Below are 25,099 nucleotides of genomic sequence, written 5' to 3'. Positions count from 1 at the left end.
AAGGAACATAGTTAAATATTCTTATATATTATCAAACTTTGCTGTAAAGAGCCTACAGATAAATCGTTCACCTGGAAGTATTTTAAATCAAGTTGAATATAAACAGGTTTTCACTTACATCATTCCTGCTAAGATTTCCAAACCTTGGTTTAACTTAAGCAGAAATTTATGCCAATGGTGGTTTTTGTGCAACTTTTAACACCCACAGCCACCTGCTGAGATACACAAAGTGGACATTATTAAGTTTAAAAACACCGACACTTGTGGACTTAGAGGAATTCATCATTGAAAATTAGCCAATCAGAAGCTATATGTATTTTGTTTAATCAAATGGAACCCAAAGTGAAGTGTTTGTAAAGGCTCTTTCATAGATTAGATCATTCTTGCAAAATATGGTCAAAATCTGTCAATGTATTTTCAGGTTGTTGAGCAAGAAGTGAAAAGTTTATGGATGATGGACACAAAGTGACTGAATATGCTCACAGTTCAGATGAGCTTACAAATTAGTCCTATGATAAGAGCTTGATGAAAATATCCTGAACTTGACTTAGTGATAAGGTTTAACTTAAAGGAGTTCTTCCATTCTCTAATGCAATTGTGCATTAATTTTTTTTAAATACAATTGTTTCATATTTATTTAAATAATGGCAAAACTACTAGGGTATAAAATATTTTGGACGGATAATCTGTCTAACATCAGAATAAACTGTCTAGCCAGATCAAAATTTACACATAATAATGTTTAGCACAATGCATAAATGCAACAACAGAAAATAATTTAGAAAGTCATTGCTGTAAATCAATTATTGTACATTATACACAATAGTCAACTTTCAAAGAATATAGATATCACAGTTGGCTTCTAATGTTTTAATCTGCTGCCTAATACAACTCCTTATTGGTCCTAATTTAATCACACAGCATCATTGATGAGGTCATCCACAGCGTCCCAATCAATCACACTCATGACATCACCACTACCTACAGAGGCAATGTCGGCAATCTGCATGATCTCATCAATGTCAACGGAATCTGTGTAATGTTCACCCATGACATCGTCATAATAATCAGAGACATTTTCTGACATTGGGTATTCATGGGATAATGACATCCTACTTCCATATATCTGAAATGTAAAAATGAATATTAACAATTAGTAAATATAAATATATATATATATATATATATATATATATATATATATATATATAGTTAACAGTAAACTTTGGACTGCTACCTGTGAAATAAAATTAATACTTAAATATAAAACAATTATTATAGAGACAGCAGAGAATTGTCCATATTCCCAGTGTATCAAAGTTGGATAATTTCATTTGTTAAATAAATTCTGTGAACATGTTTCTCTTGTGACAATAATTCTATATGATGTCAGTATCAATCCACCAAATCTTAAATGAAAATAAAAAATGTTTCTTGATCAAATCTATACAATAAAGAGGAGAATCAATTGGTTATCATGAATTACCAAAATGTGTGTAATTCTTGGTGCTGAGAACCCTTGGAGGTTTAACTTGTGCATGGAACAAGCTTGCCACACTCATTAAATCTTGGTGTTCTTTGGCACTCATTATTAACTTTTTCTAAAATTATCCTATAAGCATTTCTGAACAACACAGATGTAACTAGAAATGTGACCAATGGATTGGGAAATTAATTGTTTTCCTCATTGTATATCAACATATGACACTTAACCTTCCGACAAAAAAACATTAAATTATTTCAGCAGTTTAGGATTTCTGTCCATAAGAAATGTAGACATACAGATCAATAGAAAGGCAACCTCCCAGACAGTAACTCACTTATACTTTGATATCATTCCTTCCAGTATAATGAATAGAATTTCTGTCCACATGAAAATAGCGAAAATTAGAACACACGAAAATTAATACATACAATGTACTTCATTTCATACAAAAGAATTAATTTCCAAACTGTCTTGGTTATCAACTAAAATTTAAGCTCTCATTATTTTGGATTTAACCTGTATTATAACTTACAGTGCTGGCTTCTTCTCCACCATACAGAATATTCTTAACTCTATCATCCACAGACCAGTCACTAAGTACTGAATCACCTTCCCATTGTTCTTCCCCTTTATATGGACCAGGATAAGGTCTTGCTCTCTTTCTGGCTGGGGAGATTTTCTGAGCTGTAATGGCAATGAAAGATTTGACAATTGGTCACCAAACAATACAAGAGGAACAAGTCTGCTTTGCTTATGTGTTTCATACAAATTAGGTATAGTGAGAAATCAAGGAAAAGGCTTTGTTCAGTACCTTGTAAATAATAGTCTTTCTGAGAAAAAATGTTTCAATTTGACCCCCTTATGTTAATTGTTTTAACTATATTAGTTTATTGCTAAAAGATAAGGAGTACAAAATTCTACATAATTATATTTAACACAGCTTAAAAACCTTTAAGAGAAAGAAATAAAGCCTGTTCGAGGCGTGTATTTCCACAAAGTCAGATCACACCATTCTCTACAATTACATTAAAAAGTAACTTACTTTTATGTGGTTGTAATGTCTGTAGTTGCTCTGCATAGGTCTTTGGCTTGTGGATAGGTTTATGTGATTTCATAAAAGTTTGGGGTTTCACATAAGTCTTCATACCTACAAATATATTTGTGTACACCAATTTTATATATTTCAATATTGAATAATTTCTAGTTTAATTTTATATTGTTACATGTTTCTAGGACATTAAGAGATTCTAATATGGAGTGAAACAAGGATTAAAGATTGTTTACTAACCACATTTAATCATTAAAGTATAGGCTGACATCAAAATATGCACTGTAGTATAAATCAACATAAATTTACAAAATGGCCGTTAAAAATCATCCCTTGTAGGATTAATGGTTTGAGAAACCTTTTACCATAATAGTCAAGTAAAATCATGACTGTACAAAGACTTAAATCTTCAATAATATAACAACAGCAATGATTAATTTCTAAGACAATTCATAATGCAATCTACCTATTATGTATCAAAATAGTCTTAATAGGTAAGTAAACTTGATCATTCATTTCTCAACTTTACTCTATGTGAAATATAAAGCAACAAATTTATGAGTTAATCATTCTATTGTAGTTAATTGAATGTAAAAACAGCACTTCTCTGGCTCTTTTTATAAAAAAAAAAAACAAAGACAATAATCATTTCTCTTATTAACTGCAAAAACTAAAATCTTTTTAAGTTTAACCTGCCAATTATCTCCCACAAAATTTATTTTTTTTTAGGAATCAAATTAATGTGTTTTTCCTTATTTGCACACATATAAAATAAAACAAAGCTGTTTATCTTTGACTTATAAGTTGTTTTTTTTTTTTGCATTAAATCAAAATTTATCAGCATGTTTTTTTTGGTTTTTTTTTTTTGACGTGTAAAGAAAATATTGCTGCAAGATGTCAGAATAAGCTTAAACTGTTAAGTCAAAATGATAAATGAAAAGACAACTTTCAAAAATAGTAAAATAAGAATATTTTCACATAGTGTATCTCAAACTTTCTGGTTGTTGGTTATCAAAATGTGACACTTTTTTGTTGCATCATAAAAAGATCTTGGATTTTTTTTTTCACACCTTCATCCTACATTAAGGAAACTTTTAAGACTCAAGCATATCGATTCATTACCTGCTCTTGACGTAGTTTTAGGAGCACCTTGATTGAGTTTCTGTAACTGTTCCACATAGGTCATAGGTTTGTGAGGAGGTCCAGTCTTTCTCTTCATCATAGTAGTAGAAATCTTTACTGTAATATAGAGATATTATCAATGATGGTGATCCTCTATTTGAACAGTGATAGCTAACATACATCTTAAATCTCTCTCTTCTAATTAATTGTAAAATACAGTAGTGGTAAATTAATGAAACAGATCCAAAGTAATACACTCTTGCTATTGTATTCCTTGTTATTCCATACTAGAGAGAAATTCTTATTAGTTAAAATATGATCATATGGTATTCATTAAAATGCATTAGAATGTTGGAGGCAGATTCCTCAATGAAATAAACACAATAGTTGTTTATGTTGAGGGCATTATCAATAAACTGACTGCCCTTGGGTGATGATGATTGGGAGTTTTTAACAACCTTGAATACCTATAAAGGTCTCTCGCGGTTGATGTTAGTAGAACCAACTGGTGTTGGTTGCGGAGCCAATCCTTCAGGATACCTGACCATAGAACTCAGTCAGAATGTGTCCTAGTATTGTCTAGGCTGCTGTGTACATGCTCTGGCCTACTTCCAGACCCCATGTGCATCTAGGAGCATTTCTCCACTCTAACTGTCTTGAAAGTACATCTACAGAAGAGTGCCCTTGGGTACAAGTTTTTTTTTTATCAATTATTTCCTATGAGGATCCAGGCATTATTAAAGTTTTAGGCAATATTGTTTCTTGGGCAATCAATTTTATTCTCTCTAAAAGCTATTGTACATAGGAAGCAAATTTATTCATACATACCAGTCCTGCCAGCACCAAGTATGTGAGATCTTGGAACAATGGGTGTATTGTATGTTTTCTTGGACTTCATTTCCTGTAGTCTCTCTGTATAGGTCTTGACAGTTCTTGGAGATGGATTCACTTCTTTGGACATTGGTGCTCTCTTTGAACCTGATTAAAGACAACATCCAAGATCAATGACCATAAAAAGTTTTCTTACAATCAGGTGTAGCCAAATACTTGTCTGCTGATCTTAAAGATTAGATAATATTTCATGGTAACTTTCTGATGTTGAGGATATGATAAATCAATAAGAACTGTAAATCAGTTTCTATACTAGATTTTCATGGACTCTGGTTTTGACTTATTATATTCTCAGATAAAATTATTCATAACAGCTTTATTTTCCTGTCAGAAGACTTCTAATAGAGAAATCAAACCTTCTCAAAAATTTCTCATTTTTAACAGCAGAATAAGTAACAATATGAATTGTTAAATAATCTAAATAAACTGGACAAGATTTAACTAACCATATATTTTCTCTCCTTTCTCTTCGGGACTACGTTCCCTAGGAGTTTTGTTATACTCAGTACTAGGGTAATCATCAAAGTAATCCAATGGTATAGGTATTTTAGAAGCTTGTCTGTTCCTGAGTTTGGACGGATCCTGCAGCCTCACCAGATCTTTGAAGGACTTAGGTTTGTAGGGTTTACCAGCAGGTTTAGGTGGTGGAGATGCTGGTCTTGTTTTAGGTTTATATTTTTCATGACTTTGGGTAGCATCCATGTCAGCCATAGCTCTTGCATAAGCTAGATATTCACCTGAAAAAAATAAAATGTAGACTAAAAATCATGTAAGACTATTTTTTTTTCTTTTAAATCTGACTTTTCTAATCCTGTTGTACATGTATATAATAGAGAGAGAAAAAGTGAGTTTATTTGTCTGTTATTATGGGCATAACAGTACTATTTATCAAGTATCCTAGTTTAGATAAACTTGCTCTATGCCTTCAAACAACCATTTTGATGATGTGCCAAACATAAACTACCATAATTAGTAGTAGAATTATTACTGTATCCTATAAGTATGTCAACCTATAGTTAATATGTCAAAGAGAAAAAAAACCCACCAGGATGAAAATTTCAGCCCAAGGCCACCCACCAGTCCTTAATGAACAGTGAGGAAATCCTCATACCATAGGACAGGCTGTAGCTGGCCCAAAAACATAATTATACTGTTAATTCTATTTATAAAACACAACTACCGTAAGGTTTGAGCTTTATATATACATACCAGTACCAGTTGTTTCCTGACTCCTTCTCATGAACTCATCTGAGTCAATCAGTCTGAGTCTAGGTACAACAGGCTCTGCAGCAGGCTGTACCATTATTGGTTGTGGTCTTGGTTGTCTGACTGGTGATGGTTGTTGTCGTCTCACTGGTGATGGCTGTTGTCGTCTCACTGGGGATTGCTGGGGTTGTCTCATTGGTCTATCCTGTATTCTCTGATCAGAATGATAAAATTTTCTGGAAACCTTAGGAGATATTGTCACAGCTGATCTTTCAGTTGCCTTTCTACCAGGGCTCTGCCATCTACTAGAACCCACTGGACTCCTGTCTCTTGCAGGAGAAATCTTTCTGGTACGGCTTGGGCTAGTATCCTTCATTCCTTGTTTACGTTTTGGACTCCTTTCTCTGTATGCTGGTTCAGGTGGTAACTCTGGCTTGTCCCTCAGGGCCTCAATAATGAGCTCTTGAGCTTCCTGCATCCTCTTGGTCATATCCATTTTATTTTGTTCTTTTCTATCCTTCAGGTCACTTGGGGTATGAGTAGCCTAAATTATAAAAGTACATAAATTTGAAATGTTTTGAAAATTGTAAAGCACTTTACCATAAACTTGCAAATGCTCAATTAAGGTACTTTAAAACAAAAATCCTTTAAAAATCTGTTATTTTTTTTTAGAAAAATATTTCAGAGAGAAAATAATACATTTCCAATTTTCGGAGGTTATATAAAATTAAACATAATAAAATGCTCTGTTGAAGCAGCTTAATATTACAATAAATGTTGATCCCTGATAAAGTATAAATACTTCTTCCATCCTTGATACACCTCTCAATTGGGATTTTGAAGAAATACAGCCATTGACATTGATCAAAAACTAAGCATTATATATCAAACTTATAAAATGCCTGTTTTACTCTTTTTGGCCCCTCAGGACAAAATAATTGAGGTCAAAATCCTTAATTCCATCACACCCTAGCTGCAAAATTTCATTTTGATCCATCAATAATATTAAATTTATTTTACAAAAATCCAGTGTCTAAGGATGACATAAAGGACAATTATACCACTGCAAATATTTTTTATGGTCATACAAAAAACACATTCAGGGTTTTATTTTACCTTAAAGGTATCTGGAAGAGCTTTAAAAGGCTTGTGCTCATGTTCTCTTAGATCATGCAAATGTCTTTTATATTCTTCCATTTTTTCTGCCCTTTTCTCTGCCATCCATCTCCTCAGTTCTTCCTTCCTTTCAGCACTTCTATCATCATCCATGTCCTCCTGAGTCCTGGCATAAACTTCTAACTTCTCCAGACTCTTCTTCAATCTCTCCCGTTGTGCTGGGCTATCAGTTCTTCTAGCACTAAACCAACGATTGAGTATTGATTAATTATTGACATTAATATTATATCATGGATATTGCTAATAAAATTTAAGCTAACTGAGTTTATGATTTATAAAATTACAAAATTCTCAGATTAAATTTGTGACTACCTGGAATTTAAGGAGGTAATCAAATATAACCATAGACATAGTCGCAAACGTACATTTTAATATGAATAGCTTACACAGAATATTTTATATGTTTTAAAGCAAATAAAAAAAAAAAACTTCCAGCCAAAGACAGCATAAAGTTGAACTGATTCAATTGCGCAATCATAAAATACCTGTGTTTCATTTTTTCCACTATAAATTGTGCTTCATCAGGTTCAAAGCCAGCTTCCTCCAGATCTATGTCTCCTTTCTCCACCATTTCTCCAATAATATCACTAATACCACTCAGACCTGATATCTTCACTGCTTCATGGGAGCTGTCAAAATAATTAGGTCACTGTCATTGTATAAACTAACTGAATTTCCTTTTTGAGAAAAGTCTAATTATAAGCATAACATGCAATCGAGTTACATGTCCTTAAGTCAAATAATAGATTCATGTTTTCAAAAGATAAAACAGCAAAATTACCACTTCATTTCTTTAGAATAATAATGTTCTGCATGGAAATTACCTGGCATTTCTGTCCTGTACAGGAGATGAGGACCCTCTAGATGTAGATTTACCAGTAGATCTAGCCGTAGACCTAGCACTACGTTTTGGTGACCTCTGTGATTTCTTGGGTGTCAATGTTTCTGATTTTCTGTCATCTGCCACAAGAGGTCCGGTGTCCTCTACTTCTGCCATATGTTCTAATGTACTTATTAACTGTAAGCACAAGTGATTCAGTTATTCATTCAATACTGGAACAATAGTGAACATTTAAATGAGCCCTCCTAGAATGGAAGTTACTACATAAACAGAATATTTTGCATTTTAGTAATGGAAAATTTTTAATTTTATGATGCCACGCCTTAAAATTAATGTAAAATTTAAATAATTTGGAATTTTAGCTAAAACTTCATTTCTTACATACTTATTTAATACCCAATAATTTTTAAAACTGTTTGAAAATGTCCATTCTCTAGTTATCTTTAAAACTGCACACAAAACTTTAATTTAAAAATGAGACAGGGAACAGTCTTGAATAATTTGATGATCTGCTTATGTCCAGGTCCTTTTTTATATGGGTAGTTTTTTTTCAATTTAAAAAAATCTGAAACTACGTCCAAACCATGTACACTTACCATCCTAGTCCCATGGAAACCTTTCTCGATATTTTCAGACATTTGGTCTATAGCATGTATTTGTTCATTCATGTCTCTCAGTCTATTGATAATACTGGCTCTGGTTCCTATTACACTGTCCCTTGGCATTACAGCTACAGATAGCCTGATCAACATTGGACAAGTAAGTTGGAATATATTTACATGTATTCATGAAAATACAGCATTTAAGAACTTTTGTTTTACATTTAAAACCTGCCTAGCGTAAGTAATAATTGATCCTTGTAAGGTAATATCACAAAATTTATATATTTCATTGGAATATTGAGTATTGGCAATGAATGGTGAATTAGTGATGCCTTTGAAAATTTCAAGAAGTTATAGCACACTACAGAATTCAGAATTCCTAGCAAAAATTTAGTTTTAGGGAATTGAAAATTGAAAGCCTAAAAATCTTAATCTGTAGTAAAAAATTAATTACATGAAGTAAAATATCATAAATTGAAAGCGTTATAGAGGAGGAATGCCTTGTAACAGTAATAAACACAACTTCAAGATACAACGTTAGAAGCACTGAGAGCCTGATATCAGTCTGACAGAAAATCATATCACACTGAAATTTCCGGGATTCATGGATTTAGTGAAGGAATAATGACCAACTAGTTCCGAATGAGAAACACAAACTGAATGTAGAGTAAACTAGTTTAGTATATGAACATATGGAACAACTAAGCCTACACACAAGCGTCCTAGGGGTATTAGAACTTTGGTCATCACCAAAAAATCCACTCTAGCTTAAAGTTTGTTCTCTTACAGGCTACACCTGCCTCATATTAATTCCAGTTGTCTTTCGATTCTTTAATCCATTGAAGCTTTACATACATCAGAAGATTATCTTACCTGTCATGATCCTTGGCTTTAGTCTCAAACATTTTGACAGTAAGAGAATCCTGTTTAAATGGCCGAACAACCTTAGGCTCTAAAGCTTCTCTCAAGGTTGATTCCATGGCCTCTAACCCTTCTCTAGCAGAGGTCAAGGTCATAGATGTCGGTTGAAGTGCAAGGTCATTCTGTACTTTTTCCTCCTTACCAGGTTTCTCATGAAGATCATTTAGAAGAGCGGATGCATCAAGGTCCACTACATTGAGATAAGTTCTTCCCTTTGGTTTTCCCTGTTAAAGTAGAGAGAAATATAAACTTATGTATTTAGATAAGGGAAGTCTAATGCCATTATTTACTAACACAGAAGTACTCATTAATCAAAGAAACGTAACGTACAAAGAAAATATACTTATTTTTGATAGTGTCTTCATATTTATTAAAAGGTCAAAGAGATTTCTGACCTAATATTATTATTGAGGTAAAATCAGTGTCACACAAGAATAGTGCATCCACCCGTCCACTTTATGTTTCTCTTCAGTTTTGTACATATAGTTCTGAAACTTTGGTGTTTTTTTGGTGTTTTTTTTTTATTATTTTTTTATTGTACTGGAATTTTATTTTTTTTATTTTTCATTGTACTGTTGTTTTTCTTTTTTTTTCTCTCATTGTACTGTTGTTTTTCTTTTCTTTTTTTTATTTCTTTCTTCATTGTCTTGTAAAATCTAATTCAAAATTGTCTTTTTTTAATATTCATGATGATTTTATGCATGCCCTCAATGTTCTAATTTATGCATTGTATATTATTGTTGGGAGAAGACTTCATAAGTTGGTAAAACTTTTGTCCTATCCCTTTTGTAGAGTTAACAAATAAAATTGTCGTAAACTGAACTCATTAATCTCTTTTAACATATGTTCATAAAAAGTCAATTGGTAGACATCTAGACATAAAACAGAAGTCCATAATGTGTATTTTCTAAATACTGTGAAAGTACTATTGTTTGTGGGGTACCAATTTTCTTGTGGTTTTCGAACCACAAAATTAGGTTCCCAACATAAAGGAGACTTCCATTGATATGTATAATGAAAACCTCAAAACCTTGAATTCAAGAACCAACAAACCTGTGTTTCTTCCCTAATCTACATATATTGGTATCCACGAATTAAAGACTTTCACGGTCCTTTTCTAAGCTCTGAACTTTTCTTACCTTTCCTTTAGTAGTAACATCAGATGTTGGTCTCTCCTCTGTTTCACCAAACCTAAGACCTAGATATATATCTGGAGGTAAAGCATTGCCTTGTCTGGCTCTGTTATACTCCACTATTGCCTCCTGTATTGGGTCAACACCTGTTTATATGAATGAAGATCAAGATTATTTCCCAAAAATAGCACCCTAATGAGGTAAAATATATGTTTACAGCTAAAAAGTGCAAAAAGCAAAGCTATATAAAGAATATTCTTACTCCCATTCCAAATAACCATATGGTCAATTTATAAACATAGTCATCAAGCAGGAAGTAAATGTGGGTTCATTCCAAAATCGAACCCCATATGATGGCATGCATAAACATGTACAAAGTTTCTGTCAAAATATAAAGTGACTGTGATGAATAGTTGTAGATAAAACTTGAATGAAAAAGTTGTGGATGAAAGGACAGACAGACTGACACAATGATCACAAAAACTTCCATAGCAGGGTATAATGATATAATATTTCCTGCTAAATATTAACTAAATATTATACACTTAAAACAAAATTAAAAATTAATTGCAATTTGATGAATTTTCATAAATTTTGAGATTTTAATCAATATATAACAGAATCTTTGAAAAATATCCAAGAGCTAACCTGTATCTTTAGTTATAGATGTTGCAGCCTCTGCAGTCCTAACATAGTCTCTCTCCATGGCAGGATCTGTTTCCATCTCAACATCCTCAACATTGTGGGTCATGGTCGAGAAATCAACCTGTGACAGTAAATTAACCATAATAGTAAAGATTATATTTTTAATAATTACCATTGGCCCTAGGAATCTAAGAATTTCGAGTTACTTTGAAAATGACATAGTCAATTGATTGAATGTTAAAACAAAATTTCATAGCTGTTCATGCTTATTTTTTTTTATCTGTAGTAAATATAGAATAGTCAATGTATTACATGTAATACCATACAACAAAAGCCTTAAATAGAACAACAAAATATTTAATTATTCAAAACACACATGCTAACATTTTGGATTAATAAAATTTCTCATGATATACAAATTTTTCATACCTTTTTCCTCTGCTTTTTGAGTATCATAGCTGTTCTATATTGTATTCTAGCATTGGTATCTTCTTCAAATCCAACTTGTTCATCCATGTGCAGATAGTTTTCATAGGATCCTACAAAAGTAATGAAATGATTCATTCATATCAAATTACTAACAAAAACAATTGTTTAAAAAGTAGGTAAAAAAGACATTTGTCATCATTTCTGAAAGACGCCAGAAAAGAAGATGGTTCCATCCATCCACATTCAAGCATGGGATTTACTTAAAACCTTAAAAAACTTATATTAAGACCACCTCAGAAACTTGTCTGTGTAGTGCTAGATATACCCACAGAAAGCTGAAATTGGACATAACCCAAAATCTCTTACAACATATGCCCCATCTTTATAAAGCAACACACAAAATCTGAAACCAATCCATCCGCTGCAAGCCAATATTTATGTGACTAAAAATTATTCATTACAGTGAAATATGGCAAAGTCCCACAAAACAGGAAGTTGATATCGGACAGCACCCAAAATTGCTTACGAATGCCTAAAATTTGAAAAAAGCCACCCAGTGGGAGCTGAGATAATTGCAAATAAACTGGGATGATCTAAATGACATACGCAAGGGAAAAAAGGTAATTCCAATATACCATCCATTCCATGAGTGGGATATAATTTTGAGAAAACTGTATTAATCAAACAAATAATGCCCTGCACACCTCCATAATGTGCATAAACATCCTGTAAAATTAAGCTGTAGCTCACAATCTGTTGGAAGATACAGTCAGAAAATCCATGTATCATCTATTTTTACCTAATTCAATAGGTAAATTGAGGTAACTCAAATTTTGGCAATATATATGAAAATAAAACCTTTGACCCTGCCCATCTCCATAAAGTGTATAAAACATCCAACCAAATTTTAAAAACTATAGCTCAATTAAAATATTTGCTGAGTGCAGCATGATATGACCACAGCCAGTTGAACTCTGTTCACTCAGTGCAAGTGTGAACACAATATTAGTTTAACACTCTTTAACTTAAGGACTTACAGTTCATTATGGACACAACCATTTAGATACAAGTTGCACAATATTTTGAAATTCAATTATGTAAAAAGGGCTTTCATGAATCACTTTGTACCCCATTCTCTCAAAAATGATGAATGATAAAGAAAATTTGCATACATATTTCTAATAGCTATTGTCAAGAGGAACAATTTACAAACAAAGTCATTAAAGTGAGATGAAAATTTTTTAAATACAGTTTTCCAAAAAATGAAGTTTTGGCCCCTTTGATCCTGTGTTATTCAATAAAGGGTCAGCAATATTCAATGCTGATCGAACAATGCATGTATGAACCCTATGATAAAAAAATTCAAAATCATACCAGAATTAAAAAAGTAGATTTTTATGGTATGGCCCCACCTTGACCCACTTTAGACTGAAAATGCTCTTAACACAGAATTTTTCAAGAAACACAATTTAAAAAAGAATTGTCAAAATTGAATCAGAAATCTTAGCAAAATACAACCGCAAGACTACTGCTTCAGTTCAAACATACATTCTCCATTCAATTCCTACGGATTCTTACTATGTTCACTCACAAAGGTAAAAAATAATCATACATCCTTACCTGGCTTAATGGCATATCCATCATGTATCTGGTCTTCAGATAATTCTCTTTCTACTTCCTCAGTGCTGCCATCTGCAGGAGTCTCTCTATCATCTGTCGTCTGCTGAAATAGACACATAAAATATAATGTTATAAAAAAAATTCCAGTTTAAACTGGAGAAAAGCACTTGGACATGGGTAAAAAAGGATTTCAACACAGATTTCAGCAGGAATAATTGAGAAAAACCGTCAAGTTTTTATACTAACTTAAAATTAATTACAAGTATATTTACCTCATGAGAAGGTTTATCAGTCACTGCCACTGCAGGTTTCTGGGGTCTTGATTTCCTTCTTCTGGTCCTCCTGAAAGGGATATGAACATCCATTTTATTATTTTATTCGTCTTACCTTATCTTATGAATATATTGCTTCTTTTTCATTAATCCTTGTAACTAAGACGATTGGTTTGTCTTCTTCTCAATAACAGATTCCCTTTGATGTAAGCTTGGATAAGTCATAATAGTCCTTTTTAAAAAAAAATTTTCAAATTTTGTCACAACATTAAAAGAATAAAACTATGTGTTATGATACATGACACACATTCATTATAAGACCTTAAATGCAGCAGTGTGCATTTAAATACATAAAAAAAACCTTGCCCCTATGAACAATCTGGCTTTACAGTATTTATTCACAATACAATTATTCCTAAAAAAGAGTCAATACCCTCTTTCCATCCTTTCTTGTCTGTCCACCTCATGTTTTTCTTTCATGTCCTGTCTCCTTAGATCAACAGATAAAAGCTTCTTCCCCCTCTCCTCTTCCGCCTTCTCTAACTCTTCTAAATTTTCTACCTGATTTATCAAAAGACCAGTAGATTAAAAATATATTTTATCATGTTACAATATTACCAGCACCTAGATATCCAATAGGAAGAGATTAAGGTTCTTTCAAGCCTCAATTGACAATCCAGTCTATTTTGTATGATAGATATTCCTTCTTTAGAGAGGAGGAGCACTCCACAATGAATTTAAAAATTCTTACAATCTAGCTTTTCGGATGTGAAGTATTCCTTTCTTGAGAGGAGAAGCCAAGAGAATATATTTCTTACAAGGATTTTCATCAAGAACAACAGGCACGGTGAAAAACATTGCATTTGATTGGTCAAAACTACCAAAAATCTAAAGTGTAGAAAGTGTGAATCTACTTGTTAACTTGTATGAAACCATGTAAGATAAATCAGGATCTATCGTACATTAATTAACATTAGATTGGATGTCTTTGTTTTCATCAATGTTATGTTTTATGGTATTAACAAATGTATATGTAATCATACTTTACCTGAGATCTTAAGAAGTCCAAGTTGTTTTTATGCCTTAAAAGTTCCTTCTGTTTAATCTGTTGTTCATGACTGATGATTAAGTTGGGATCAAGAAGACGTCCAAATGCAACATCTGAAGGACCCAGCAAATCTTTATTCTTGGGTAGACTAAGCAGAGGCATATCAATTTTAGGTGGACCATCACTAACCCTCTTATCTATCCTCTGCAACATGTTTTGATACATCGGTGGTAATGGCCTGTCATCAGGAGGAGGTTGGGAATGGAGACCAAATGGTGGAGGAGGAGGTCCCTGGGGAAGTCTGTGATATCCAGGAAAGAGATTTGATTCAGTATAAGCTGCATTGACAGATAAAAGAGGCATACCAAAGTCCTTCCCTATCTGAGGTGGCATCTGTTGTGGTCTCTCTTCCCAAGCTGGAACAGGTATTGGTGGTAGTTTGAATTCTGGTTCATCCCGCTCAGCCTGTAGGCGTAACATTTTTGGTATAAAGCTGAAGTTTTCTGGTTGATCAATTCTACCATAATTCTTTTTATTGACCTCTGATCTATAAGACTGATGACCATGTGGAGATTTACTTTGCCGTCTGCTTGTTGTTTCTTTGAGATTTTGAAGTTCTTTAAAAGCACCATTATATATGCCTCTTCCAGGGGATTTTTTCCTTCCACTAGGAGTATAATGTAGTTCATCCATCCCCATACTCCTGGTCATGTGTTCTTCTACAGGCATTCTTCTTCTTGGTGATTCAGAAGCACCCCTTCTGGTTCCTTCATTAGATGGACTTCTTCTTCCCCTTAGACTTGCCTCATGGGAACTTTGATGTCTCCTTGGCGAGCCATCTTGATGTCTCTGATCATGATGATGACCCCTTGATGAGCCATCATATCCTCTGCCCTGAAGGTGAAAGTAGTGCTGTTCTGGAGGCAGTGTGTGTCCATCTAAAGCACTCATCATTGCCATCATACTTCTGTGTTGTGCCTTGAAATATATCCAAATTTCAAGTTAGATACTTTTGTAACATAGCACAAGTTTTCACCATGAACACTTAAATTGAAAAACAGAACTTGTCTTAATTAACAATAATGATAGTTTAACAGCATTTTTGCCTGAGTTTTCCAACAATATAACATATAATTCCATGAGGTCTCATATATAAATAGTGTCCAGTGTTATGTTCATGTTAAGAACTATTTTTGAAATATCATAGTATTCTTGATTCAGATTATAACACACTGTAACATAGTAATTTTCCGAGTGTAGATTTTATTCTTTTTTTGTAGTGAATAAATAAGTGTGAACAATTTTTTTTTCACTGTGAAACCCTTTTCATTTTTCAAAACTGTCAAAATTGATACCAATAAATATGTTCAGTTGATAGACTTCCTAAACTTAGCCACCACAAAAATTAATACATTTATAGAACAGTATATGTGGAAAGTATCAACAAATGTATATGACAACAGCAGTTTATCTACTTTGTTATCTATTTGAACAAAGTGTTTAAATGTAAACCCATGTATAGTCTGTACCTCCATGATTTTTCTCATTTCACCTCGAACAACGTCTTGTAACTGATTAGCTAAATCACCATTCATGACATTATTGGATGAGCTCTCTCTAGGATATCTCTCCCTTGAATGTTGTCGGTCATATGACCTCCTATCAGATGAAAACTGTCTTCTATCACCAGATGGATATCTTCTGCTCTCTGAAGACCTATCTCTCCTTGGACTTTTGCCACGATCACCTGCTTGACCTGATCTGGATTTAAATTAGTACACGTCTTGTGTAATTGTCTAGCGTTCCTACCAATGTTTGTCATCCCAATGTCAAGAACAAATGTCTATAGAAACTACTACATGTATTTCAATTAGTACTGTAAGATGTAAGGAAATTGTGGGTATCATTTTTTATGATTCAATTAACTTTCATTACTAGTTTTCTTTATTCATGAATGCCATTTAATCATCTGTGCTTTCAAATAAAATTTAACAAATTGGGGGTTAAACCAACAAAAACAATGAGGCTAATACCATTACAATGTACTAAAAACAGTCCCACAATGGTTTTCATTAAATTAAATTAGTTTTATAGAAAGACACACCACATATTTGAATGTATAAGAATGTACTTCCTGGTAGTTAAACCAGCTATAAACAAGACAAGTGGCAATACTTGATGCTACTTGTTAAGTTATACAGTAATAATGTGATATTAATAATCAATAATTATAATCAATCATAACATTAATTGATAAGTTACCTTTTTATATAAGAGAGAGTAGATCTAAGAGAAGGATCATATTCATCTGGTTCTAAAGAACTAACTTCTAATGAACTGCTGTCCTCTTTTCTGTAACAAATTCAAAATTAACTTTGAAAGGATTTAAAAAACTGCTGTTAAAATATATATTTAGTTATTATGTTACATATATAGTTATTATGTTACATATAGTAAGACATCCACAAAGTTAATACACGTTTACAAACTGAAACAGCTAGACCAAATTTTTACTTTTAACGGATATCTGAAAAGATGTTATATCACCAGCTATCTAAATGTTTTAAAATTTTCCAATCTAAATACTGAAGTCTTTTTTCTTTTTATACTAAGTCTTGGTATTAGGTATGTCATAGATGAATGTTGAATATTTGCTTTCTCACTATCTCAAAGGAAAATAATGCTATCCTTAATACAAAAATAATTTTTGTTATCCCCATGGTAATGATTAGCCACCAATTTTGATTGTACCATACTGGTCAAAGTATTTTTATTTTCATATTATTTTCCTACACCTCTAATTCACTTTTATAACAACTAATAACTTACACATCTAGAACTTTTTCATATTCTGTGTGGACTTCCTCAGCTTCTTGATCATACTCATTCTCCCAGTCTTTCTCAGAATTGTTACTCTGAAGACTCAAAGAAATATTATGTTTTTGTTTAGATTTCGGCCATCGTCTTCGTGTAGATTCACCACTACTTTGTAACATCTTTGCACTCTCTTTCATACTAGCTGATACTTTCATTTCCTGAACTACTTCCTCTTTTATTTGTTGTTGTCTCCGTGGAGGCAATGATCTTTGTGAAGATTTACCATAAGGTGTATACTTATTGTCCAACAGCCATACAGTAAGTACAACAAGCTCAACAGGGGCATCAATTTTCATCTTAGGTCTAAATGATAAATCTTTCTCTCCTTTCCATTCCAGGCCGAGAGAATGATGCTTTTTACCCCACTCTGAGAACCAATGTAATACATTCTGCAAGTGATGGTATCTCTTACCAAAGTCTACATCTAATGTCCATTCTGTGTCCTGATCAAGAGATGGATCACGATATAGTACAATCTCAGATTCACTGAACCTTGATACTAATCCTGTCATTTTACCTTTCATCCTATTTGGAGAATGACCTGGTGACCTATACTCCTTTCCTAATTCATTTTCTGGAATGTGATTTAGTCCTCCACCTTCACTCATAAACCTATTCAAACCTCCCTGCCCATTCTTCCCAACATCATTTGATTCACTAACACTTCTGAACAACCCTTTTCTTACGCAACCATCTCTTCGTGGACTAGGACTAACATTGTTATTAGGAGGTCCCTGAGCCCTAGGTGATGCCATGACAATTAAACTTTGTTTCTTTTCTTGATCTGGCAAATTGGACCTTTCAACAAGATTCTCCATTTCCATGTTCCAAATGTCATCAGAGAAGGGCAATAACAAAGGAGGTATAACAACCTTCTGTTCCCTTTCATCATCAAAAACTTTTGTAAAAGACACAGCAATGAAGTTATCAAGAAACTCTAAGAATGACAGCTTAGCCTCAAATGGCCTAGAGCCAGGATTAAGGCCATTATTTTTTAGACTAGAACTTACATCAGTTGGATTTGTGTTACCATCAAAAACAAATTCCTCATATCCACCAAACACTTTCCTCCTCTTCTTTAGCACTTTACACACTACCTCGCACTGCTTGAAATAGTACACAGACAAAGTTTTACCTCTTGGAGAAGCTTGGAAGAAAGTCACTGATTTTCTCCCTTCATTGTCAGGGTCAGTTTCATTCATTTCAGCTGTGTCTTGATCAGGCTTTGCTGATTTACCATCATCCTCTGGTTCAATCATAACTCCTTGCCACTCCTGAATTATCTTATTCAGTTTATCTTGAACCTCAGAGTCAAGATTCTCTTCATCATAAAAGTACTCAGCCAGTATGTCAGCAGTATCTTCAGAAGGCTTCAGTTCTTGAAGTAGTGAAAGTGCTATCTTATAGACACATTCCTCCTCAGGTAGAAATCTACTAAATGCAATCATATGTATGGCCCACTGCAGAGTTGTAAAACATTCCTTCATCCACTTGTCTCCTTGTTTATCATCCCAACTTGCCTAAAAATAAGAATTTAAATAAATAATCATTGGTTCTTATAATGTTGATTCAATCAATGCTTCAACTATTAGTAGCAGAATATTTTGTTGTTGGCAACTTTATTGTTTTTCAATTGTTCTTACTGCCTGCTAATTTCTATTTCAGGCTACTGTTGTGATAATGAAAAATATTGACAATTTCCAATGACAATGTAATGTCAGATCAGCTGTGATGTCCCTGATAAACAGAACAGTGTCAGTTTTGAATGTCTCTACAGAACATCACACCTTATCCTAACAGGCTCACTGTGATGTTTCCTGTCTCAACTTCAAAATTGCTTCTATTCTGTAAAAAATGCCCCCCATTGTACTGCTATATACACCTCTTCACCATTCTTTTCACAGTCAATATTTTCATGGTAGCTATTGTCACTGTAATACCCTTTACCTGATACATGTGATTCAAACTGAAGATGATTAACACAAGAAACAATTTGATTTACTATTGTCCAATTGTATGATTAAATAGAGACATTCAAACAACTAGATCAAAAGAAAATGCTAATATCAGGAAGCCTTAAAGAAATATTGTATAGCAGGTATTGTTCTTGGGGTGCTAATTTTGGCATATTTTAGAGGTCAGTCTAAAAATGCCAAATAAATTCTGCAAAAAAATTACTCTAGTACTAAGTGCATCAATCAGCATTTGTCAAAATCATAAACCAAAAATATTTCAAATACCTTTATTGCCTCAAAATCACAAAATTTTACACTTGCCACACAATATTATACAGCATCCAATATCTACCAGTCCTTAATATCAACATACAGTTTATAGCATTAAGAAATAATCATTACCCTGAGATAATCCTGATAATTCATGTCATTCAGATAACTCTCTTTCTGACGAAGTTTCTTGGACAATGTGTCTCTAGCATGCAGTAACCAGAGTATAGTGATAAAGTCTCTATAGCCAGATAAGATCTGTACTACACCAGGTTCAGCCTCTGACAGGGAGGAGGGTATGTTACTGTATGGCTGTAATATCTCTGGTAACTCTGTACATGGTCCCTCTGTTGTTACCTGGATCATAAAAACACAATAAATTGTAAGTCTTGTGTAATTGTTTAAAATATAATTTAACACATAAAAAAGATCAGTTTGTTTGAAAAGTCTTTGATAATTTAAATCAAAACTCTTCTTCATTTCATATTTTTAGTCATCAGGTATTCTGTCAAATGATTTTTAAAATGCTAGTGCTTTAGTTGTTTTATTTTTTGTGTTGTTTTGTCTTGTTCTTTTAGCTTCAAATTTAATATGTAATCAACTTTATTCAGTTTACTAGATTGTGTTTGTAGACCGTCTTTGTTTCCTGTTTTCAGGTTCAGGTCATGCACTTGGATTTTGACATATTTGAACTGTCCCATTGTTGACGCTTTGGTTTTGTTTTGCAGAATTCAGTCCTAGCATATAACTTTGCCACAGAAATTTTGAAACTGTAACTGCTTTGTTCACTTATTTGACATAAACTGACCAACAATTCTACCCGTATAAAACCCAGTTTACAGACCATAACTTTTGTTAATATGTCCATATTGGCCAATTAATCTTCTGTACATTGAGTGCTGAATGCTTTTATAAGTACCCATAATCAAAAATGTGCAGTCATGTTCAGTAATCCAACCTTACATTGAACCACCATATTCCCTTAAATTTAACTTTAGTGCTCTGGATATTGACATTTAATTTTGTTACTTGCTTCTGTATACTAACTTTACACTGAGCCACAATATTCCCTTAAATTTAGCTTTAAGTGCTCTGGATATTGACACTAAATTTTTTTACTGGCTTCCACATACTAACCTTAAACTGTGCTGCCTTGTCCTGTACATTGACTAGTTGTTGTATGTACCACCTGGTAGCTGGTAGTGATACGTGTGAGGCATTCAGAACGACCAGAATCAGCTGGACCATTGAAGATATCTCATATCTCAGCTTCTTTTCCATGTCTACATCAGCTGATACAGACTCCTGTAATGAAATCAAATCCATCAGCTGTTATAATCATTCAGACATAAATTATTTTACTGCTTATCAAAACTGAGCAGTACAATTTTTTAACTATATCTACCAAAATCTGCAATACTCACCCTAATTCAGAATCTATAAGTTGATTAAGGTGAAGATGGTGTAAAAAAAGATACTCTTAAGATATTAAAGTTAGAAAATTGTTATGACGTGTATTCAGCTTTCTTAACCTCTTCTGTGTCTGTAAACTTAGAGCAGTTGAGGATGAAGGTTACTTTCAATCTAGACTAACAACCTCCATTCATCCTGCTCCTGGGTCACAATATTGAGGACAGTATAACAGTTGTCCTTGGAGGTTTCTAGGATCAAGTCATTTATTGACCTAGCACCTACTTCATTACTAATTTTAGTCAGTAAGTTGAAGGCAGAATAACAGTGATGCAGGGGGGATAGAAGCCTTGAGGAACCAGAAGGTCAGGGTATGACATTATCAAGGTTGTCTTATTACCTGGAACAAGTGAAACTACCCTACGGACAAGTAAAAGTTCAATTATACTTGCACAGAGGACAACCAAATTTTATTCATTTTTCAACATTCATTTACTAAAGGACAACCTAGATTTTAATTGAGGCAAGTAGAATTTTCATCAACTTGCCCGATAGGACAAGGTTCAGAAAATATTAACGTCAAACCCTGAGGGTGCAGTACACCTCCTGCCAATTCTCACCTCATTTGTGTCAGACGGTTGAGGGCAATATAGTGGTGGTGCTGGGAGGTAGAAGCCTTGAGGTACCAGAGGATGCAGTCTGTTTACAACTCCCTTCAATCTATCCACCAGACTAGAAAGTAACCATGGCATGATTTCTACACCACTAATGACCCCAGCCTTCAGTAGGTCCTCCATAGTCTTTGACAACTGCACTATGTTGGTCTCATTATTTATAGGTATGAAATCTGTAATCAAAATCAATCAATAAATGAAGTAAAGATAGGAGACAAAGAAAATGTTACTTTACTAAGCTTCATAAATCAAAGTACTGTTGAAATAAAAGCTTTAAAGCTGCATTAGCTGCCAAATTTGTTCAGTTCTGATTCTATTGAATTTTGCTGATTCAATAAAATAAGTTTGTAGTAATGTAATTGAAGCAATAAATGTCGATAATACCTACAGAATATTGTGAAAATAAATTTTTTTTTTTTTTCAATCAGAAAAGATCGACAGCTCTGATCTAATTATTTTTCGCCATTTCTTCCAAAGATTGCAGACAGGACATTCACCTGGGTTAAAAATACTTTAACCTTGGTAAAAATAACAATAATGGATACTCAGGCAAGCATGTGTCTTGTTTTCATTTCATTCCATCTATTTCTTGATTAGTTTTCAAATAAATAATGACCATATTTGAGCCTCATTATATCACAATATGTAAATTTCAAAAGGATCCTTGCGTTATATTCAAACTTTCGATGTCCGTCAATCTTCCTTGCCGTTGAATAACCACTTTCACCTTGCAATCAGATTTGTTTTTAAAGAAGTGATCCTTACAGCACATGCACGGGTTAAGGTCAACAGAAGTCACATGCATATGAATTTATCTAGGTCTTGCAAGATAATAAATATATAGACACCCATTTCATGTATTTAATGCATTTTATTTGTGGGTATCAAATGAAATTATACAGGAAAAGTAAATTTAGTCAAAATAATTCAAAGTTAAGGTATATTTTAACAGAAACAAAATTTAACGAAAATGACAGCTAATGCAGCTTTAAATAAAGACAAATTATCAAAAAAGTGAATGAATGAATGAATTAATATAAAAGTGTCATTCTAACTGAACTGACAAGACATTTTTATTTTATGAATTCTGATAATTGAAAGCCACAGTACAGCTACCTTGTTTTTGTTCTTTAGTTTCTTTCTCCAGATGAATCAATGCCTCTAATTTATCCTGAAGTATAGCACCAGGTGACAGGTTATCTGGTAACATGAAAGGCTTTATCTTCCTACAATATAAACAGTTGTAATAATCTAAATACATGTGACATCTAAAATAGTTCTGAAATAATTTTATATCAACTTTTAAATCATTTTTAATCAATTTATAATACAGTTGTCCTAATTAGTCACTAAATCTGTGGATCAAGAACTACTGAAGTGCAGTCTTAACAATATAAAATATAAATTCAATACATTTAAGTCCAACATCCCTCATTTCCACAATTTTTGTCCAAATATAAATTCCTGACAGTGTGCATACATCCGTGAGGTTATATAACACCCCACAAAGTTTCATAACAATGCTGTAAGCTGCTTGAACAAAAGTTTGGACAAACAGACAAACAGCATGAAACCTATATACCCCTCAAAACTTTGTTGTGGGGTATAATCCTCATTAAATTCAAATTTGATTCCTGACAGGAAGATACTCACTTTTTATACAGTTTAGGAGACATTATTCTATGATTGATACAGGCCACAGACAACAAGAGTCCTGCCTTCCAATCTCCCATCTTATCAGCAAACCATGTGGCCTCACATAACAGTCCACTCAGTAAGAGGTATTCCATGGCCCTGTCCGTAGTCCATGTTTTACTCAGACCATCCCTGGATATCACATTGTTAATGTCCTCATGGTACTTAGGTATTATTCTGTTGTCTAAAAAACATAAGTACAGATACTAAAAATTCAGAAATTAATGCAATCATATGACTATTGAAAAATAGTAGCTACTTAAAATCACAATAATTAAAACTGACATTATGGAATATCTCACACTACTGATACAGGTTTTTTTTCCTCAAATCACAACAATTTCCAAATTAACAGAAATTGTAAGTAAGGCAAGCAATAGTCAACAACTTCAGAAATTATTGCAATGATAAAAATAAAGTTTAAAGTTCCTTTCTAGCATATGAAAAAAAATTCAAAACCCCAATAATAAATGTTACTTGTATGCAATAGTTTTTAATTTACAGTATATTTCTTTTAAACAAAATTATCTTATATCTGTATCATACAAAACAGAGACCATTATTATCATAAATAGTCATTGAGAAAACAAAATATGATTCCATATCAACCATCTGAATAAGCTCTAGTTACATATCATGATAATATAAATAAAGAAGAAATCATCTTACTTTTCTGTCTATCACTGCCCATGTGTATGCATGGTATTGATTGAGGGCTGTGAGGAGGAAAAATATACACAGACTGGTTACAGAAATAGGAACACATAAATCGCGCCATGCTCTGTACCAGCTGACGTACAGACTTGTCGTGTATACAGGGAACCATTGTCTTTGTATCTGAATGCTGAAATTAGACATATGAAAAAGATCATGAATTTTCCATAGTGTAATTGAGGGAACCTTTATACTTTAAAACAAGACTGGAAATATTGAATCACTTTTCTGCAGCTATATGCATACAGTCAAACCTGTATTTAGTGACCACCCAAGGGACAACAAACTCATGGTCACATAAAAAAGAGGTCTTTATATATTGGTTCATTTGACATAGAATGCATTACATACTCAATCATACTCTTATAAGACAGGTACTTGATGAATACAGACGATCACTTAGACAAGTTTGACTGTACTCCTCACTTTAACATCATTGTCACTGAAAAAAAATAATTATTAAAGGTCAGAGTTCATGTTGACAAACCTTAAACAGTATTACATGTAAACATTTTTCTACAAAAGAAGGGTGCCATGTTTCTACAAAGCCAATCTGCCTTTATCAGTAGGAATACTGTACCTGTGATTTCATGGTATCAGTAACAATGGTCATCAGTGAGGGTTTCTCTCCTCCAGGTTTGAACTGAGGCAGTCTGAGATTCTGTGAGGACATTACATTAGAGTGTATAATCAGTTCATCTACAAAGTCAATAGCCTGACCTAACTGATCCTTCAATAGATGGGTGTATAACACAGCATGTAGTACCTGACTCTTCTTCTCTACATCTTCTGGATGATCTGGAATGCATTAATACTGGCTTGTCAGGTTGAAATTACTATGCTATATGTATGGGTTCATTGTAGGGACAATAAAAAAATATTTATCGCCAATATTTACTTATTTATCAATATTAATTATTTTGGGAATGAAATGAAAGTGTGTATATATGTATACATACATAATTATCTGATAAAGCAGTTTTTTTTTTTTTGTTTTGTTTTTTGTAATTATATTTTGTTTGTGAATAAAATATTTTGTGTTTCAAGATCATTGCTATCTGTCA

The 25,099-nt window shown here is 33.1% G+C and overlaps 1 protein-coding gene across 4 annotated transcripts in view; it reads right to left on the bottom strand.

Moving 5' to 3' along the window:
- Positions 1-711: 711 nt before the first annotated feature.
- The window catches only part of LOC148629065 (uncharacterized), a 40,995-nt gene continuing 16,607 nt past the window's right edge, over positions 712-25,099 (bottom strand). For 3 of the 4 annotated variants that reach the window (XM_088543215.1, XM_088543230.1, XM_088543223.1), the window contains 29 exons: positions 24,616-24,833; positions 23,991-24,165; positions 23,280-23,505; positions 22,743-22,852; positions 21,573-21,799; positions 20,680-20,847; positions 19,675-19,899; positions 17,270-18,837; positions 16,703-16,792; positions 15,970-16,201; positions 14,441-15,418; positions 13,826-13,953; positions 13,393-13,462; positions 13,121-13,223; positions 11,501-11,610; positions 11,075-11,192; positions 10,433-10,572; positions 9,246-9,517; positions 8,367-8,511; positions 7,754-7,947; positions 7,415-7,558; positions 6,870-7,110; positions 5,757-6,297; positions 4,994-5,284; positions 4,485-4,634; positions 3,657-3,773; positions 2,529-2,633; positions 2,019-2,170; positions 712-1,126 (listed from right to left, as the gene is read on the bottom strand). In XM_088543215.1, coding sequence (XP_088399341.1) covers positions 914-1,126; positions 2,019-2,170; positions 2,529-2,633; positions 3,657-3,773; positions 4,485-4,634; positions 4,994-5,284; positions 5,757-6,297; positions 6,870-7,110; positions 7,415-7,558; positions 7,754-7,947; positions 8,367-8,511; positions 9,246-9,517; positions 10,433-10,572; positions 11,075-11,192; positions 11,501-11,610; positions 13,121-13,223; positions 13,393-13,462; positions 13,826-13,953; positions 14,441-15,418; positions 15,970-16,201; positions 16,703-16,792; positions 17,270-18,837; positions 19,675-19,899; positions 20,680-20,847; positions 21,573-21,799; positions 22,743-22,852; positions 23,280-23,505; positions 23,991-24,165; positions 24,616-24,833 — 7,451 coding nt within the window. In that variant the 3' untranslated portion in view covers positions 712-913. The remainder of the gene's footprint in view (positions 1,127-2,018; positions 2,171-2,528; positions 2,634-3,656; positions 3,774-4,484; positions 4,635-4,993; positions 5,285-5,756; positions 6,298-6,869; positions 7,111-7,414; positions 7,559-7,753; positions 7,948-8,366; positions 8,512-9,245; positions 9,518-10,432; positions 10,573-11,074; positions 11,193-11,500; positions 11,611-13,120; positions 13,224-13,392; positions 13,463-13,825; positions 13,954-14,440; positions 15,419-15,969; positions 16,202-16,702; positions 16,793-17,269; positions 18,838-19,674; positions 19,900-20,679; positions 20,848-21,572; positions 21,800-22,742; positions 22,853-23,279; positions 23,506-23,990; positions 24,166-24,615; positions 24,834-25,099) is intronic. The other variant, XM_088543218.1, reaches the window with a different exon arrangement.

The sequence above is a fragment of the Perna viridis genome, chromosome 1 (genome assembly GCF_037379345.1).
Source record: "Perna viridis isolate PV_CMFRI_1.1 ecotype Kerala chromosome 1, ASM3737934v1, whole genome shotgun sequence".
In the NCBI taxonomy this organism is placed as follows: domain Eukaryota; kingdom Metazoa; phylum Mollusca; class Bivalvia; order Mytilida; family Mytilidae; genus Perna; species Perna viridis.
Note: the sequence above shows the minus strand (reverse complement) of the source record. Positions and strands in the feature narration are given on the sequence as shown.